The sequence below is a fragment of the Rousettus aegyptiacus genome, unplaced genomic scaffold (genome assembly GCF_014176215.1).
Source record: "Rousettus aegyptiacus isolate mRouAeg1 unplaced genomic scaffold, mRouAeg1.p scaffold_m13_p_13, whole genome shotgun sequence".
Lineage (NCBI taxonomy): Eukaryota > Metazoa > Chordata > Mammalia > Chiroptera > Pteropodidae > Rousettus > Rousettus aegyptiacus.
Genome location: NW_023416288.1, coordinates 58956513 through 58975934, shown reverse-complemented (window position 1 = coordinate 58975934; position 19422 = coordinate 58956513). Strand labels below are relative to the sequence as shown.

General features: G+C 42.6%; 1 protein-coding gene and 1 long non-coding RNA gene across 7 annotated transcripts in view; one reads left to right on the top strand and one right to left on the bottom strand.

The window, feature by feature from the left end:
* Nucleotides 1-19422, top strand: part of LOC107512837 — a 36450-nt gene that overhangs the window by 14925 nt on the left and 2103 nt on the right. The window contains exons 2-5 of one of the 6 annotated variants that reach the window (XR_004954097.1): nucleotides 1328-3292; nucleotides 6202-8218; nucleotides 8607-8777; nucleotides 11169-17119. This is a non-coding gene — a long non-coding RNA (uncharacterized LOC107512837). Of the gene's footprint in view, nucleotides 1-1327; nucleotides 3293-6201; nucleotides 8778-11168; nucleotides 17120-19422 lie in introns of all 6 variants that reach the window. The other 5 variants (XR_004954098.1, XR_004954100.1, XR_004954101.1 and 2 more) reach the window with 5 other exon arrangements.
* The window catches only part of SLC35B4 (solute carrier family 35 member B4), a 36838-nt gene continuing 27412 nt past the window's right edge, over nucleotides 9997-19422 (bottom strand). Inside the window, exons 9-10 of the mRNA XM_016148764.2 lie at nucleotides 17342-17417; nucleotides 9997-16389 (exon numbers count right to left, since the gene is read on the bottom strand). Coding sequence (XP_016004250.1) covers nucleotides 16143-16389; nucleotides 17342-17417 — 323 coding nt within the window. The 3' untranslated portion in view covers nucleotides 9997-16142. The remainder of the gene's footprint in view (nucleotides 16390-17341; nucleotides 17418-19422) is intronic.

The window sequence follows — 19422 nt, the reverse complement described above, 5'->3', positions numbered from 1 at the left end:
ACTGAAGCAAATCGTTGATGAAGGCTTTGAGATGTGATTACCTAAGTGTCTGTACTGCACGTTTGATATTGTTCATTAACCTGAGGCGTGCGCTTCAGATGCCAGGAAGAATGGGTACATTCCGATGTGAGCGTTTAAGAACCAGAGCCCTCCAGAGTCCTGTTTTGCTACTTTCTGGATTTTATTTTCTTCTTGTTTTGTACTATGCTGCAGATCATAAGCTCTTAGAGGAAAGATACAAATAGGATATGAAGTCAAAGACATATGCTAACGTAACGGTGAACAAACAAATTTGAGACTAGTCATTGACATTTTGCATGCAGAGATCTACTCCAAATGGACAGATAGAGCCAAGGAAGGTTGTATAGTCTCTTACTGAGATTTTAGAGGCAGCATTGTGCAGTGATTAAGAGAATGTAGGTTCTGGAATCAGTCTCCGTGGGTTCAAATCCCACTTCCAACGCATTTGACTAACTGAGGCAGGTTTGCTCCTCTGTGCCTCAGTTTTCTGACCCGTGACATAATTTTCTAACTTCGATTTGTCATAAGGATTAAATAAGTGAACGTATAAGTCAAGCAAAGTGTTTCGCACATGGTAAATATGTTTACTATTACACTATGTCATTCTGCTTAACTGCTGGCGTGAAAGCAATTATCTTAACACTGGTAAAGACTGTGGGAACCCGATACAGATGTGTAGCCTTCGTGAGAAGACTGTGCGCATGCAGTCTTCATCTGAAGCTACTCCAAGAAGCAGTAAAACTCCACAGCTCTCATCATAATATCCCATAGCTTTAGAACACATCTGTGCACCACGAAGGCACACGCAGTTAATGAAGCCAGATGTTAAATCTTTGAAGTGCTGATTAAGAAACAATCAGACACGAACATAACTTAATTTTAATGATGGGATGATTTTATTAAGTTAATTTGCCGATTTAAAAAAAAAAAAAGACTGAAAAGGCTTGACTGTTAACAAATACTTGCATAGCCAGATGTGCTTTTTTTTTTCTCCCCTTTAAAGAGGGCTTTCAACATTAATACCCATTCAGTTCACTTATCCGTACCCATTTCTGATCGGTGCTCGCACACTGAACGGAAGACAGGGTCAAAGAAACTGGATCTCTGCGGACATCCACCTGCGCGTGAGCCCTGACGAGTGAGGGCCCAGACAGCTGCTGCCCACGTTTGCCTTGCGGCCGGCAGAGATCACAGGGCGCCGTGCGAAGACCGCTCCTCTGCCAAGATCACACGACTCGCTAAGTGACTGAACTCAACCATGATTCAGTCTCCCCAAGAGTTCTTTCCCTTTTTTTTTTTTTTTCAGGCACGTGCTTCGTAACATTCTAGAGTTCACCACCCTGTACGCCTACACGATTCGAGAGTGAAGGGGCTCAGAGGAGGCCGAGACCAGTGCACAGTGCGGCTGCAGGCTCGGGATGGTCACACGCCGAGCCCTGTCCCGGTGAAGTCCCGCGCGGTTTTTAAAGGGAAGAATTTTACTTATGCTATATCAAGTGCAGCATCTTTTTTCTCTTTTCCTTTTAATGTTACATACCCACGGGCTACTGAATAATAGACTAGTATGGTAAACTGTTTTGAAAGTTGCTTTCGTGTTAAGATTTACTTAAAAGCAGCAGATTGAAGACAAAGAGAGCTGACCATCGCGGCATTACAGAAATCAGTGTGTTTCTATTAAGGCAAAGGGAACCAACTGCTGGGAACCAACCTCCCAAAGGAGGCTGGTGCCCTGTAAATTTCCGAAGCAGAAACAGACCTGTGGCCTGCGAAGTCAGTTATGGCTGACCCAGCTGCTGGGCCTTGGAAGAGAGGTCACTTACGGCCATTTGTCATAAAATGCACCACCACCACATAAGGCAAAAGTTGGAGAGCTTTTGAAACTGCACATAAGCTCCTGGAAAGTAGTGGTGATTGCAAACACCTGTGAGAAATGTATCACTTTTATTAAGAAACAAGGCTTGTACAATTCAAGATAAAAACCAGGTGTCTAATGAGTCGTTTCAGAAGGTAGAAAATTGCTCTTTTCTAAGAAATTGTGGAAAAAAGCCTCATGCAGCTTTTTTGGAAAGGCATTTTATTCACAATATCTCCCTTTCTTCCTTAACTCTCCGCTCTAATAACTCAAAAGGCTGGAAGCCGATGTTTGATATTTACACAGCTCAAAATTTGAATACTCGCTAATGCCTTTTAGCTGTTCTACATACTCTACTGCTGTCTAGTCTCCTCCTCCCCTGATCTCTGTGCTTAAAATTTAACGCTGAGCAAAGAGCTCAGAGGCCGGATAAATCAAATCCCCACCGCCTCTCCCCACCTCCACAGAATTTGTTGGGAAATCCTCCTTTAAAAAATCGTCCTTTTTTGGGAGGACGCCGCTATTCTCTGGAATCGAAAGCAACTCGCACAGAAATGGCATGCGATTGCAGATAATGCCCAGACATTTCTATGGCGCTGGGGAGTTAACCGCTGCTTCTCTCCTTGGTTCACAGGAGTGTTCTTTAGATGGCAGAAGACAAATAATTCAGTGCACCAAAGGAATCGCTGGAACCTCTTTTCTTTAAAAGTATGGGTCTTAACTGCCGCTAAACATAGACCAAGCTTTCCTCTCCGTCTCTGGTATTCTTGCAGCTTGCCTCACTCGATTTAAAATCGAGGAAATTTGGTAGGATGGTTAGTGATTTAAGTAGGTAAAGCCCAGGGGAGGTGTCTCAGCGTGATGCTGAACAGGTAGGCAGCGAGCTCTGGGCGACATTCTGTGCTAACTGACCACACCAGCTATGGAGATTTAAGGGTCACCCCAGGCAGCCTACTTCAGAAACTTTCGAGAATCTTTAATGCTACCCTGACAGGCATCTCCTTGCAGTCAGTGTGCACCAAATACTGCAAGGCGCCAAATGTATAACGAATGCTCTTCCCTCCTGGCACCAGGCGGAGGAGAGCAAAGAGCCACATACCGCCATCAGGTCCCTGGTGCGTCTCTGCCGCTGCCCTGGCTTGGAGGCTTAGGGCCGTTTCCTCTTAACTGCTTTCTTGTCAGCCAGCTGACGGAGAGTGGGAGCAGGCATCAGAGACCGTTAGAGGGTTTCTCCAAAACCTGAGGGAATCATAGATCTTGGCGAGCACTCATTTATTCATGTCACTCAAGTCAGATGCTGCTGGGGCTGGCAATGCTGAGGGAGACATGCGCTCTGCTCCCCACCTTCTCTGCGCTGTGTACCACGTGGAAACTGCTGGAAGGAGAAGGGAACACACGGCCTCGCCTCCCGCCCATCTGGTACGTACTGAACATACCCCGATGCTTATGTCCTGCTTATGACAGGCTCTCTTGCTTGCAAATATCGCTTGCTTATACTCGTTCTCAACTGTCGAACCGAACAGTAATAATCATGGATTTTTTTTTTTAATCTTTCATAACGGTTCTTTCAACCTAAGAATGACCCGCCGCAGGAAGTCCCACTCACATTTTTCAAAATAACGCTTTGATTCCCTAATATGGGCAGAATCACTCATTATTCTATTTCCTCCAAGCCAAAGAGAAAGTAACTACAACCCGGGGAGGGTCTGGACTCCGGATCTCTGTGACGCGGTTCTTCTCAGTGTGTATTTATTTGCGTATCTGCTCACTGAGGAGCACGTCCACCAGCCCAGAGCTAAGTCACTGGTTTAGAATCATTCCTGACCTAACGTCTCCCACCTCCTCTGCCCCCGCGACATGCAGCACTGTGGAAGTCAGCTAGGGGTCGGGCAAATGAAGCGAAGAAGACTGTTTTCCAAATACAGAAGGGAAAGGCGGTAAAAACTCTCAGGCTCCCTGTGCGCGGTAACGATACGTATTAGCATCTTCACATAACCCTCCATGTCCACACTCGTCTACGCACGTCTTCACATACTCTGCCAGATAGTCTCATCCTTGGAGACACGAACCCCTAATGTCGATGCTTACAACAGTGCGGAACGAAATACTCGCCGCACAGACGTAAATACTCTAAACACTCACAAATGACAGAGGCATAAACTGATGATTATAGGTGTGGCTGAGTAGAAAATGTCACAAGTGAATGGAAGCTGCAGTGAGGGGCGAGAAGGAGAGAGCGTTCAGGGAAGATGTTTGTTAGGATCCTTTAAAAACGTCAGGTCGTCTTTCCCAGAAGAGGTTCGTTGTGGGTTGTTGTAGGTGGCTCAGATCAACTCAGCTTTCACGAGTTTTCTTCACTTGTAGCACTGACCAAATTGAAGTACTATAGCATTTCATCTTAGATAACTGGGCAGGAAGAAGGAAAAAAAAACTATTTGGATTGTGTCTAACTACTTTAGAACTTAATAGAAACTTATAAAGTGCATTAATGGTTATTTTGGACGAAAAAGAAAGGATCAGAAATAAATTGCTAGTAAAGATGAAATTATAAATAAATAGCACTTGTGACAATAGAATTGTGGTAAACATTGAATTAACATAATTTATATATCCACTGTAGAGTTTTGGATGTCTTAAACACCCATCTCTATTGCAAACAAGGTATATTCTCTACCACTGGGGCACAAAATGACATGGTCTTGACCCAGAGAAAGAGGAGAGGTATTTAACAGACATTTCTCCTCCAATCAGGTAAGTCTGACCCTCTGCAAGAAAGGTTTATTTGCCCTTTTAATAAATGCTGAAATCAATTTCAACCTGTATTGAAAATCAGCTAACCTAGAGGAATGGTTTAAAAAAAAAAAAAAGTGTTTTAAAAAAGTATTAACTTGTAACTGTTACACATAGTTCCTTATATCCAACTGCTAGAGAGAAAAAACAATTCCCAGGGCATTTCAGACATTCCGTTCTTAGATATGCCAATGTCACTGGAAGTGTGCCCTAATCTGTCCATACATTATCCTCCTGTTAAGATGGTGGAGGTGTTCAGACTGAGAGAACAGACCTCTCTAAAACCAGAATGTAAAACCCAGTTAAATACTGTCTGTCTACATCGACACATTTCAGTCAATTGTAATATTTCCCATCAATTTTAAAAGGACGATACTATGTTATGTAAGGCTCATTCTATTATGGGTATTCCTGTAAAGATATGTAGCAATCAGACAGCCTTTAGGGCCAGGTTTTTCTATAGAAAAAGTAGCTTTTGTTGTTTTTGGTTTTAAGAGGATATTTAACACATGGTATTTATGGCCATCAGTCTGAGGGACTCCACATATTTCAAAGAAAGTAACTCTTGATTCCAGGAATGAATTCACACCTAAATCAGCATCTTTTAGAACAGATCATTACTGGCACTGGACAGTTGTTAATGTCCAAAACAACAAATACAATCTAACAATCTTGTTACTTAGGTGAAGAAACAGTATCTACATTTGTGCAACAAAAAACCGAGGGAGCTTTTTTAAAAGTTTAAGTATAATTGCTATACAATATTATAAGTTTCAGGTGTACAACATGGTGCTTTGACATTCATATACCTTATGATGTGATTACACTAAGCCTAGTAATCACCTGTCACCATGCAAAGTGATCGGTATTATCGACTGTGATTCTCCTTCACCTCTTTCCACCTGTATCTCTCCCCTCCGGCAGGCCTCAGTTCAATCTCTTTATATGAGTCTGTTTAGATTGCTTTGTTTTAGATCCCATATGCAAGTGAAACCATATAGTATTTGTCTTTTTCTGTCCTGTTTCACTTGGCATAATACTCTCCGGGTGGATCCATGTTGTCACAAGTGGAGAGGTTTTATTCTTTTTTTATTTCTGAGTAATATTCCATTGTGTATATACAACATTGTCTTTATTTGTGTATTGATGGACATCTAGCTCGACTACTGTAAATAATGCTGCAGTGAACATAGGGGTGCATTTCCTTTCAAAGTGGTGTTTTCGTGTTCTTAGGGTAGATACCCAGGAGTGGCACTGCTGGGTAGCGTGGTGGAAATAGTGTCAGTTTCCTGAGTAATTGCCATACCACTTTCCAGTGTGGCTGCATCCATCTGCAGTCTCCCCGACAGGGCACAGGGTTCCCTTTTCCCCACTTCCTCATCAGCGCTTGTTATTTGCCGGCTTTGTGATAGCAGCCATTCCGAGTGGTCTGGGGTAGTAGTATCTCACTGTGGTTTTGACTTGCCTTTCCCTGATGACTGGAGACGCTGAGCATCTGTTCATGTGTCTGTTGGCCCTCTGCATGTTGTCTACCCTAGGCAAGAAAATGCCTGCTAAGCCCCAAGCTGGACTGCCAAGCCTCGCACTGTGCTCCTGCCATCCGAGCTGACCCTTACGAAGGAGTTCCTGGAATTGCATTTCAACCAATAGGCTGAGGCCTCTCCCATCCAATCAGAGCTGCAGAGCTACATGCTCATTTGCTTCTTTACTCCACAAAAAAACAATCAGAATGCATGAAGCCGGCAGATCAGGACAGAGCTCTAAGGTAAACCCAACTGGATGGTATATATATTTTAAACGGGTCTTGAGGCTGCTTTTCCCCTCTCACCTTCTGTACTTCTGGGAGGTGGAGGGGAGGTGCGGGCAGCAGCCATTTGTGCTCAGGCTCCACCTGTGCCACCCTTTTCCCTCCCTCTAGGAAAGTCTGGTCCCTTTAAATTCAAGCCCTCTTTGCTTGCTGAGCTTTCCAACTTTATTATGCACATTTACTTCCCCCCCTTTTTTTTTTTTCTTCCCAATTTGTGTTTATCTGTAAATCCACCTTAAGGGGCACCTTAAAAGAAAAAAATCTCAAAACTCTCAGAAAATGAAATGTATTCTCTGATTTTAAAAACTGCTTTAATGGAATTCTCACAGCATGCAAAGACTTTGGCCATCTGAGCAAAACATTTAACTTAGTCCATCTGCTAAAAACATAAATTGGATCTTGTTCTGTTTTTGTTTTGTATTATTGTGCCTGGGATACAAAAGCTAGTGTTTTTAAAATGAAAGTTATAAGATTTCTGTGTTTATGTGCATGTTTATGCACATATGTCTACATATGTATGTTGTAGATACGGTATATTTCTACCACTGGATGGTATTCCCAAGGTTGAACTGTAATTTCAGAATTGGGCTTTAAAGGAACTTATTCAAGTAGCTTAAAACAAATGAGCACTTCTATGAATTAGAAAAATAACACACTAACCTAAATGCCTTTCAGGTGCATATGATCTAGGATCAGTGGTCAGTGAATAAAGAGTAGCTTAAAGTTGTTCATTTAATTAAAACAGGCATGTCTTTAGATATAATGGTTAACCATTTTGAGGTCTCATAAAGCCTTTAGGAAGTAATCCAAAATTAATTGCTAAAAACAAATGAGATAAATAGAGTAAGAGTTTTTAGGTGAAATTTTGGCAAACATCTTCAAAAATTCTTTGATTACTAAAGACCTTAAAGTCTATTAAGATCCAGATACTTGTGATAAAGCCTGATTAGGACATGACACTGACTTAAAATGACTGGGAAAAAAAAGATGCGTGCTTGGTAAAAGAAGTTACAAGGAATGGAAATACGTTTTGTTGAAGGAAAAGAATAATTTTGTCCCAGAGTAAAATGACCGTGAGGGAGTAAGGAAAAAAACAAAAGCTGAGATGTTTATGGAAGTTGAAGGTGGCTTGTGGAAACCCTATGTATGGTCAAGCTGGCCAGGACTGAGAATGGTTTAACTTTCTTTAATTTCGGAAGCCCACTGACACAGAATTGGAATTTGAGTTCTATTTCTGTTAAAAAGGACAACTTTTCCTGTATTAATGGTACGCTCTTGGTAAAAAATTATAAAAGGAAAGTAAGGGTTTGGTGTTTGTGTTATCAGGTCTCTGATTGCTTGGGTAAACCAAACCTTAATATTGAAAGCTAAATTTTGCTTCTAACCATTTAACTTTCTGTAATTGCTTGAGAAGTCTTTAAACGGACGATTAAATGAATAACTAAATGGATAACTAAAATAAGGGAATCTCTCTTTACAAAAGGGAGAAATGAAACTAGGCATATTTGATATGCTAAAATTCTGAGGTCTGGAAAGTGGATTTAAATCCAATTGCTCCCTTCTCAAGGAAGAAAACATACCGGTGGTGACTTCTCTGTTTTCTCATTGGGTGAAAAGCATCCGCATGCCAACCAGCTACAGCCGCAGCACTTACTAAAATACTTCAAGAGGATTTTTCTCCTGCTTGGAAAATCACAGAGCTCCACAGGAACTGGGGAACGCTCCCTACAGGACAGATTCTCCACCAGGTATGCAAAACTCGGCCAACGTGGCAGCATTTGGAGTGCACTATTCCCCAGTCCTCTGGTTTTATAGAGTCGATGAGGTAGTCACAATTCAATTGGGGAGACTTGTTGAATTTTTTAATCTGCCTGAGCCTTAAGCCCCTCCCTTGGATTCCTTAAAGACTTGTTCCCTTTCATAAACACAGACTGTCCGCTTTTAAAATCATTTTCGGAAGACCTGTGAGGCTAGATCAGGGAATGCATGAACCTGCTGTAAGGAGACTTTATGACTCATTGCAAAAAACTTGGACTCTCTCTAGTCCACGGGCAGGAAACGTACCAGGTGTTGCTGACTAATCCCTGCAAAGGTAATAGGTATTAACCCATGAATTCGTGTTTTTCATTTTACAAGGCTCTCACACTTCCACCTCATTCACCTGATTGAACGTTCCGGCCTGTAGGACACCTCCAGTTAAAGTTATGGAGAGCAGACAACCGCTTGGACCAAAAGCAGATGGCACCCGACACAGATGACCTTTCCCAAGACCCAAGACCAGGCCAGTCAAGTCAGCCTCTGCAGTGCGTAAGTCTTATGCTTATTTCATTATTCTAGTGGTTATATTCCTAGGTATGTTAGTGGTTTTAATTTCTTGTGGCGAGCTGGTCACCTTACCTGTGTTTTAGATTGTATTTTCTAGTTATTTCATGTCATTAACCCTCAACTATATAGCGCTTCCTAATTTTCACTGTCTTAACCCTTGTTAAGTGGGAAACTTTGACACAGAATATCATGGTACAATACTCTAAAACCTTAGCTTCCTCAGGGAACATGCTAGAATGCTGGATTTGTCATCTCATGTTTGCCTCTACCTTTTGGTAAGAGTGACAAACCCACAGTTATTCTTGTTATTAATTTCTTGACCGTAACGTAACTGTTGATTTTGTAAAACCCCCTCTGTAAAGCCACTAGGGCAGGAAACAGCACTATTCAGCACGCTCTGCCTACCATCAAAGTAGATATTCCAGTCATTTCATCTACTACCTAATAGGGAAATAATCAGTTATTGAGGAAAAATTGTAGCCTCCTACATTTCCTTTGTACAAGGAGCTGTTTTGGACCTACGTGCATTTTCCTGTTTCTGACCAATGAAGCCAGGTTGGTATGTCCCGGTCGAATGAAATGCTGCTAGTTTACAAAGGGTAAATTTTTTAAACTAGGTAAATATGAATCATTCCTTTCATCGTGCTAGGAGGATTTTTAACCCCTACAACGATGTCGACCAGTTTTTTCAAGTGAAAAAGACCTGCATTTCAATTGAGGTGATTTAGAGCAAGAAGGCAAGGCAAAAATTGACAGAAACACTTTTATATACAATCTTTATGAATGTGTGTTGTTCTTTACTCCGAAACCTTAAACTGAAAAGAAAATTCCCTTTAGAAAGGAGTAGTATCCTTGTAATAGTCAGTCTGCGGCTTAAGTCACTTTTCTTACTTGCCGGGCTGATTATACTGGATAGAGGTCAGGGTTTTGAAGACTCCCCTCTGTGAGTTCCTTGTATCCACCACATGGCAGTGTTTAAAGACTGAAATGCACTTTGAGTGATGTGTGAGAGAGAATAAGCCTAAATATCTATTAGTATGATAACATTTAATTAGAGTTTGTAAAGTTAATGATTCTAGAAATTGTATTATTGGAGTTAAAATACAGATTTGGTTTTCTCTGAGACGGAAGGGAAAGTCCTTTTTCAAATATCATCCACCGAGTGGAACTCGTGCCCACAACAGGAAAGAATGAGACCTGGTCCCGTTTGTTGAGAAATTTTAATTCGATGGAAAAGACTAGACAGTTACTTGACAATTAGAGGACAGTTTCACTTCACTGGCAGCTGGTCTTAACCCCTCAGTCACTGATCCAGGAAGTGTTTCAACCAGAGACATGACTTCCCGGAATCTCATACCAGATTCATGAGTTTGGGCAAAAGAAAGAAAAGGAAAAAGAAAAAAATGGTGAAGAAATTGAATTGTTCCCTTTCCACATCTGAAAGTACAATGATGTATTTGGAGGGGGAAAGATATTTAAAATCTCTTTCCCAGCACAAGGAAACATTTAGGTGAAAACAAATTAGCACTTAGATGTATGCTTTCAAATTCGGGGCTATTGGGTCTTTTTCCTTAAAATTTGAGTTGCTTGCTCAATTGGTGTAATCGGCTACATATTAGTATATGTCCGTAAAGGCTGTGTCCTATTAACCATTACAGAGTTCACAAATAGTGAGTCGCGTGGTGAACAAATTACTATGCCTCTTAGTAAATTTGAACATATGACTCGGGTGCTCTTGTGGACTAATGGTACCTTTTAAATTCCAACACTAGCTGGCTTTGGCTCAGTTAGACATAATGATGTGAAATCTAACCAGACCCATTAACAGAACAGCCGACCCAGCCGCGAGAGCCACCAGGGCTCAGCAAACATCTTTAGACTCCCCAGCTCTAGCTCCAGTAGCCTCACACCAGGATTGCTGGATTATTTGCTTGCAGCCCAGGGAGAAGCTGGTGGCACAGCCAATACCTCCTGCTGTACCCGGATAAATAACTCTTCCCAGGTAGGATCAGAAACCACCAAACGCCTTCAACTTGCACACTCTCTTAAGGGGCATTCCAGTTTTGCCTTGAGCACGGCTGGCTGGTTAGGACTGAAATTCTCTGATGTTTTCAGCTGGCTCCCAACTGGGCTCGGAGCAGTTTTAAAGTCTAGGCTGCAAACTGTTTTCCTTTTTGTTATTCTAATCTGTTCAATATGTATCATTGTCAGGCTATTGGTATTCTGCATGACAAATGTTTAAAGCCCCCTACAAACTCTCAAGCAAAGCTTGCACAAAGGAGGGCACCGATCCATCATGCAACTGCACGCCCTCCATACTGAGTAATATGTTGAAGAATAGTGGTGAGAATGAGCATTCTTGTCTTGTTCCAGATCTTAAAGGACAAACTTTCTGCTTTTACCATCGAGTCTGACTTTAGCTGTGGGCTCATCATATCCAGCCTTTATCATTTTGAGGTAAGTTCCTTCTATACCCATTCTGTTGAGAGTTATCATAAAGGGATGTTGAATTTTATCAAATGCTTTTTCCGCATCTATTGAGATACGATTTTTGCCCTTGGTTTTTTTGATGTGATGAGTCACAGTGATTGTTTTGTGGACGTCGACCCACCCTCGCATCCCTGGAATGAACTCCTTTATCACGATGTATAATGCTTTTTAATGTATTGTTGTATTCAATTTGCTAGTATTTTGCTGAGAATTTCTGCCTATATGTTAGTCAAGGATGTTGGCCTATAAATTCTCTTTTTTTCGTAGTGTCTGTCTGGTTTTGGTATCAGGATAATGCTGGCCTTACAGCTTTTGGGAATAATTTAAGGATAAGTATTAAATCTCCTTTAAATGTGTGGTAGAATGCACCAGTGAAGGCATCTGGTCCTGGGCTTTTTTTTGGAGTTTTTTGATTACTGCTTCAGTCTCATTGCTAGTAATAAGTGCGCCTAGATTTTGTGTCTTCCGGGTTTAGTCTTGGAAGGTTTTATGTTTCTCGAATCTATCGGCATATATAATTGTTCACAGTGTTAATGATCCTTTGTATTCCTGTAGCGTCCATTGTAAACGTTCCTTTTTCCTTTCTGATTTCATTTATTTGGACTCTCTTTTTCTTGATGTCTTGATAGAGGTTTGTCAATTTTATTTATCTTTTCAAAGAACCAGCTTGGTTTTATTGATCTTTTCTAATTTCCACTCTGGACTTTGTTTCCTTCATTCTATTTTGGGTGGCATTCGTCCTTTTTTCTAATTCTTTTAGGTAAAAAGTTACATTGCTTATTGGGAAATTTTTTCCTGCTTTCTAAGATAGGCCTGTAGAGCTATGAACTTTCCTCCTAGAAATGCTTTTGCTTTATCTCATAAGTTTTGAAAAGTTGTGTTTTCAGTTTGTCTCAAAATAGTTTTGTTTTCCTCTTTGATCTGTTGGTTGTTTAATCTCCATGTTATTTGTATTTTTTCCAAATTGCTTCCTGTTGTTGATTTCTAGTTTCATCCCATTATGGTCAGTCAAGGTGCTCGATATGATTTCAATCTTCTTGAATTTACTGAGGTTTGTTTCCTGGAAAACGTTCTATACATATTTGAGCATAATGTGCAATCTAGTTTTGGTATACAATGTTCTAAAAGTCAATCTGGTCTAATGTGGCATTTAAGGCCATTATTTCCTTACCAATTTTCTGTCTGGATTATCTATCCAAAGTCCCCAACTACTGTTGTATTATTGTTAATTTCGGCCTTTACGTCCATTAATTTTTGCTTTACATACTTGGGGGCACAGACATTTACAATTGTTATAGCCTCCTGTATTGACCCCTTTCTCATTGTGTAATGACCTTGTCGCTTTTTATACTCTTTGTTCTAAAGTCTGAGTATTGCTACCCCAGCTTTCTTTTCATTTCCGTTTGCGGAGAGTATCTTTTTCCATCTCTTCCCTTTGTGCCTTTCAATCTAGAGTGAGCCTCTTACAAGCAGCATCCAGATAGGTCTTGTTTTTTTTACCCACTCTGCTACCTTGTGTTTTGATTGGCGCTTTAGTCCATTTACATTTAAAGTATTTATGGATAGGTATGCATTTGTTCATTGTTTTTTGGCTGCTTTTGTAGTTCTTCTCTTCCTTTCCTCTCTTGATCTCTTTCCTTTTGGTTTGCTGTTTTTGTTTGTTGGTTTTTTCTCTTTATTTTTTGCAGTTTTTTTCTTTGTGGTTACCATGAGGTGTGTGTATATCCATCTATATCTATAGCGGTCCATTTTAAGCTGACAGGCGTTTTAAGTTCAAATGCATTCTTGGAGCACATTTTTTCACTTTCCCTCCACACTGTTTTGAATGTCTTATTTTACTTCTTTTTGCTGTGTGTAGCTCTTGATTATTATAATTTCACTTTTTTGTCTTTAATCTTAGCTTTGTAAGTGGCCAATTCACTCTGTTACTTCTGTACCTGCCTTTACCTGTGATGTTTCTTTCCCTGTATTTTATTTTTGGCACGGCCTTTTCTGCATAAAGACCCTGTAACATTTCCTGTAAAGCTAGTTTAGTGATGAACTCGTTTAGTGTCTGCTTGTCTGGGAAACTCTCTCTTTCAATTCTAAATACAGGTGGAATGTTTTCGGTTCCTTTCTTTCAGCACTGCCTCTGGCTGGTAAAGCAGCTGCTGGCCCTCTGTAATTCACTGTTTTCACCCTCGAGGCCTTCAAGATTGTGTTTGTCTTTAATTTTTGCCATTTTAATTACACCATGTCTCGCTGGGGGCCTCTCTGGGTTCCTCTTGTTTGAAACTGTGCTTCCTGGGCGTGTTTCCTTCTCTAGATTAGGAAAGTTTCACCCATTATTTCGTCTCCTCCTGGATTCCTGCCGTGAGGACGTTCGCGCACTGGACGTTGCCCCGTAGGGCCCTCAGACTACCCTCATTTACAAAAAAAGATCTTTTCCCTTTTTACTGTTCTGCTTGGGTGATTTCCGTGCTTCTGTATTAACCAATCTGCTGTCAGTTCCTTCTAGTGTTTTCCATTTGGTATTGTGTTCTTCATCTCTGATTAGTTCTTTATCATATTTCCTATTGTTTGATGTTCTGGGTTCCTCTATCCTACTCAAGTTTGTTGAGCATCCTTATGAGTTTCCTTGAAATGTTTATCAGGCAAATTACTTACCTCCGTTTCATTAGTTCTTCTCTGGGTTTTCTCGGTCCTATGAGTGAGATGAAATAGCTATCCCGCCCAGTCTTCAAGAAGTGGAAGTAGCCGCCGTGTAGACTGGGTGGTTTTGGCAGGCGTGCACAGGTCCTGGGGTGCTTGGGGTGCCGTCTGGCGTGCGGGCGTGTGGAGGAGCTCCCTTGTGCTCTGGCTGTCCACAGCCAGACCTGGGTCTGTGCCCGCTGCAGAGCCTTGCTGGGTCCACTATGCTTCGAGATGGGGGTGCCTGGTGTGTGCACGAGGCTCACGCGTGTTTTGACCGCCACCGTTCTGGGATGGGGGGCCCTCTGAGCATGCGCGGCAGCGTTCCTGGCTCCCTCCTGCTCCAGCCGGGCTTCCCTCCGTGTGTGCAGCTCACCCCGCTGTCCTGACTGCTGCTGGGCATTGCAGCCCTCAGCTGGTTCCCTCTTCCTCTGAGGGGGCCTCTCTCGCCAACCCTCTTTTACTCCAGTTGGGGCTGTCTAGCAGCTGCGTACAGCAGGGGTCTGGTGCAGGTGCCCTGTTGGGCCCTGGCTCTAACTGTGGGCACCTGCTACGGCACCTTCTTGCTCCCACTGGAGATGGCCCCAGGAGGGGTGACTGGAAATGCAAACAGTGGCACTCACCAGTTCCTCTGATCCTGGTGGGTTTCCTCAAATTCTGGGGAGCTCCTGCGGTCCCCCAATCTTCTTGTGATGGTCTCTTCTTTGCCGTGCAGACTCTGTTCAGTGTCCCTTGTCTCAGGAGAGGTGTGCGTTGGGTGTGTTCATGGGTTGAGCTCTGGGTCCTGTTATGCTGCCGTCTGGGACCCGCCCAAACCCAGGCAACTTAAGCGACTTCCCCAAAGCAACCCAGTTGTCCTAGGGCACTTATCTCCGACTCCATCGAGTAAGTCCAGGCAGTGGACTATACGTACCACAGCGTGGGCCGAGCACAACCTGCACCCAGGAAAAAACGAAAGGCTTGTGTCTGTGCGCGTGGACTGGCTGGTAAGTTAGTTTACCTGCCTGCAGAGGAGCAGGACTGTGTGTGAGGGCAGTGAAGGTCCAGGGCTGTGAAGAATGAGGAGATAAAACCCTGACTTCCACGCTCGTCTCGCCTCCAAAATAATCGCACACAAACTACACAGAGGCACATGCTCACCTACACACGCCATGCAGACATCATTTCTCTGTCTCAAAATTATGCCACAGGAGGAAAACTAGACCTTTAAATGATTTCTACATTAATAAAACACAAGCCCCCTCCTGTCAACTTCCATCAAGAACATTAAGATACCTCACAGGAAAAAAAAACATTTTAGTTGTGATTTGACCTAATACAGCACACCCACTGTATCTATGCGTCTACTTGTGAGCCTGTTTGTGACCACGAGACTTGCCAGGCAGAGCTGGACTCCTTGGGTAAGAAGTCTTTCAAGGACTCACCCCACACGCTCGGAAGGGGCCCTGGGCTCTCTGGGTGCTGAGCGGGGCCGTCCTGGCGCCACCCTCTCTGCTCCAAGCTCATGGGCGTCACGTAGAAGACCGAGGGGAAACATCTCTTTCCCAGTTCACACATAACCTTTCTTATTAACACTGTGCCACGCAGAGCTATGCTGCAGGTTTCTTCTAAAAGCAACAGATGTGAAAGCATCTAACTTTTGCATAGAAAACAAAAGCAAAATTTGGGAGAGGGTTCCCACCAGCCCTGCTGCAGGGAGTCTAGCCCCAATGTCACCAGTGTTTTAATGCACTTGGTCGCCGACAGCGCTGCCTGGAGCATGCGACTGAAAAGTGCTGCTTTAGAGGAGAAGGGCGACAGGACAGAGGGGAGAAGCCACAGGACGATGATGACTATCATGGCAGAGAATCATCAGCAATCAGAACAGCAGCAAAAGGGCTAATCTCATCCAAGACCACGGCTATAAAACTAGCAGCTCTGGGGACTCGGGATTCATTAACAAGTACAGTACTGAAAAATGTAAACAAAACATAACGAATGAATGGCTGTTTAGTACAGTACTACTTGTTTTTTCTAATTCAGGGTTACGGGATTCCTGTGCAGAGTCCACACGCACTGGGGGATCTGAGCCGGCCCCGCCCGCCTGCCAGGGGCTCCGTGGCGCACACACAGCTCGTTCAGTACTGGGGGCTCACTCAGCATCAACGCAAGGGACCTTGCTGGACCGTGGCTCATACGACACTGGCCTCAGTTCTTCTTGTCCTCCTTCTGAGGCTGGCTTTTTGTGGCTCCCAGGTTGGTCCACACCTCTGTGTACATGAGGGTCCCAATGAAGACAAACAAGGTGCCCAGCCAGTGCCACAGAGTGAACGGGTTCTGGAAGTACAAGATGGAGAAGATGAGGCTCACGAACTTGCGCAGAGTCACGAAGAGTGTGACAGTGAGGGAGGCGCACTCCGTAGTGAGGATGAAGACGCCCCTGATGCACACGTACCTGGGGGCTGGGGTTAAGGTGGTTTTCTGTAGATACCGAGAGGTTGGCTGAGGGAGACCCTTGTGGCCTGGTCCTTGGCCTACATGCTCGTATTCTAAGAACTTAGAAAACGCGAGGGCTTGGCTCCGGCTGCTCTGAGGCCCCTGCCTGGTGGAGCACCCTGCGGCATTCCCGTCCTGCCGCTCCATTTGTGGATCGTGGATCCCAGCTCGAAACTGCCTAAGACCTCCCGCTATACTTATTCCAGATTCTTCCCATGGTGCACAGCGAAGGTCACCTCCCAAGTAATGCCAGAGCGTTAACACGCTCGGTGAAGGTGATCACACCCACCTTTCTCTGATGTGGCCCCAGCCTGCCACCACCTCTAAAAAAGAACTCCGTACGACAGATCTATGAAGCGACTTCAGAAGGATGAGGGCAGTCTGCTTCACTAAAGACTGAATTCTTATAATGGATTTTTTTTGATGGTTCTTTTGAATGACCTTAAGTTTTAAGTAATTTGAAATTCCTTTCAGAATTTTGTAGCAGTTTGTGCAACACCCTAGGATGGTCCAAATCACAGAACATGCGTGTCATGCACTAACTGTTGCCTCTCCCCTCCCCCAGGGCATTTCGTCACGGTGCCCTGTGACTGACTGACCTCCGGCACCGCTGTCATTCCCTCGGCCCTCCACAGAGGAGCTCGCTAGATGCGCCTCTCCGTCTCCTGCTTGCTACAGAAGAGATCAAGGTAAGAATGAAACTGTCACTGCACTGTTAGAACAACAAAGGCACCGCTGTCATTCCCTCGGCCCTCCACAGAGGAGCTCGCTAGATGGGCCTCTCCATCTCCTGCTTGCTACAGAAGAGATCAAGGTAAGAATGAAACTGTCACTGCACTGTTAGAACAACAAACATTCCTGTGCTGAGACAATCCAGAAAGGACCACAGGGCCGAGGCGGGCAAAGGATACTGGGTGACGACGTTCATGAGGAGGTAGAACCACATGATGGGCACTTCCACGCCGACAACGGGGACTTGATACAACTCTGCAGGGATTAAGAGGGGAGACGGCTGTATCACTTTTGAGAGCTAAAGTTTTCATCTTTTTGAACAAAGTAAGACATACCAATCACGACAGAGACAGCAGCGTCGGTCTGGACCATACGCCACTTTACTGGTCTTGAGGCTGATGTAGCCTGGAATCAAGAATCATTACTTCGTTTTCTTAAAGCAAATGATAAACTCATAACCATTCACCTGACTAGGACCCCACTTTACAGAGAAAGACTGTAGCGCAGGAAGTTCAAAATGACATGGTCATAGCTAACACGATGGGGAAGGCAGCCAGTAACCAAATGCCAGTTGGAAGTGTGTTCAATCCTCCTCGTAATCGAAAAATTCTAAATTAAGGCTGTAGCATTTCAGACCTAATGAATTAGCAATTAAAACTTTAGGAATAATATTCTAATCTGGCAAGGTAAAAGTGGGATTGGCAGCCACTCGGTGGTGGTATAAATTGGTGTTTTCAAAAAAATTTCACGATTCTTATTAAGGTGCTATAAAAGTATTAATACCCATTCTAAGAAGTTAATCCTGGATAATTCAAAAAAAAGTTCTTCATTGCAGTAGAATTTATAATAGGGAAAAACAAAATCAATCTGTGCAATGATAGAACAATGGCTATGTAAGCAAAGACACTTTAACTAGATGAGACCTTATACATTCAAAATCATAAAGGTTACATTTGGTCACAAAAAGAACCAGCAGAAAATGAAGTAGAAATTTCAACACAAGGATTACAACTATGTAAACAGTGTCTAGAAGGGAACTGGTAAAATGAAATTAACTGATGTGGAGAGTAATGGAACTTTAACTTTTCTACCTTTAAATACATTCTTATGTTAGATTTACATAATGAGGTTTGCACAGTGAATATTTGGGAGAAAGTAAAATACCCAAGATTACAGAGAATAGGACATTATAATCCTCGAAGGCCATTTCTTTCATATTGCTAAATTGTTTTCGGAGTTTAAAACATACAGCATAACTGAGGAAAGTCCAACACAGTGATGCTGAGATCTGGTTAGGAAAACAACATTAATTTTCTTTTGCAAAAAAATAAAAAGCCATCTAGATAAATAATTTGTTAGAGCTGTATGTCTGGACTAGTGGGAAATCCCAATAATCTGGTATTCTATTGTCTCCAAAACATTTTGCAAGTATTGAAATGAAAGTTAACAAATGTTATTACTGTTTTCGGAGATCCACTGTATCAGTTTTCTGAGGAAAGAGACAATCGATATGATGTAAAATATTTAGATGGATATTCAGCTCTCAGAAAATTCAAGGAGAACAGGTTCGTCTGAGACACTAAAACTCATAACAAGAGGAAAAAATGTATATTTAACTTAGGAATGTTCTGAAGAAGCTTAAGGCAGTTTCCAAAAACAAAACTTTATATAAATGCACAGCCCTGTGATTTTTAGAAGAAACATTCTAGTAACTAAACCAATTTAAGGAATTTCATATATTTCAATAGCAGTTTGCTATGCTGTGGCTGTCGAGACCTTAAAAACCACTGTGTCAGAAATCAGCTGTCAACTACCTCCCAAGTTTAAAAAATCTGAAATGATTAATTCAGAGCCTTAACTTTCTTACACACTCTCTTCATCAAACATTCCTAAGGGCAAATGGGAGAGGCGATACTGCAAACTCGGGGTGGTCACAGCTTCATACTCAGGTTCGGACAGCAAACGAGTGTTTCCTGAGCACCCACTGCCGTCCTACAAAACACACTTCACAAGTATGGGCAACATCAAGCCTTAAAGTTTTTAAATATTTACAGGTTCTTCGTGTTTGTCTATATAACATTCTATGTCCTTTAGTAGACGACTGGGTTAACAGGCAATTTATAGCTAATTTATTAAATAGCCACTTTAAAAAGCATTAGCTAACTTACACTATTGACTTTTGAACTAATTTTGCTTTTTCCTGCTGCCTTTCTTCCTGTCATTTGGGGAAAAAAAAAAATCCCTGTCATTGGTTTTGCTT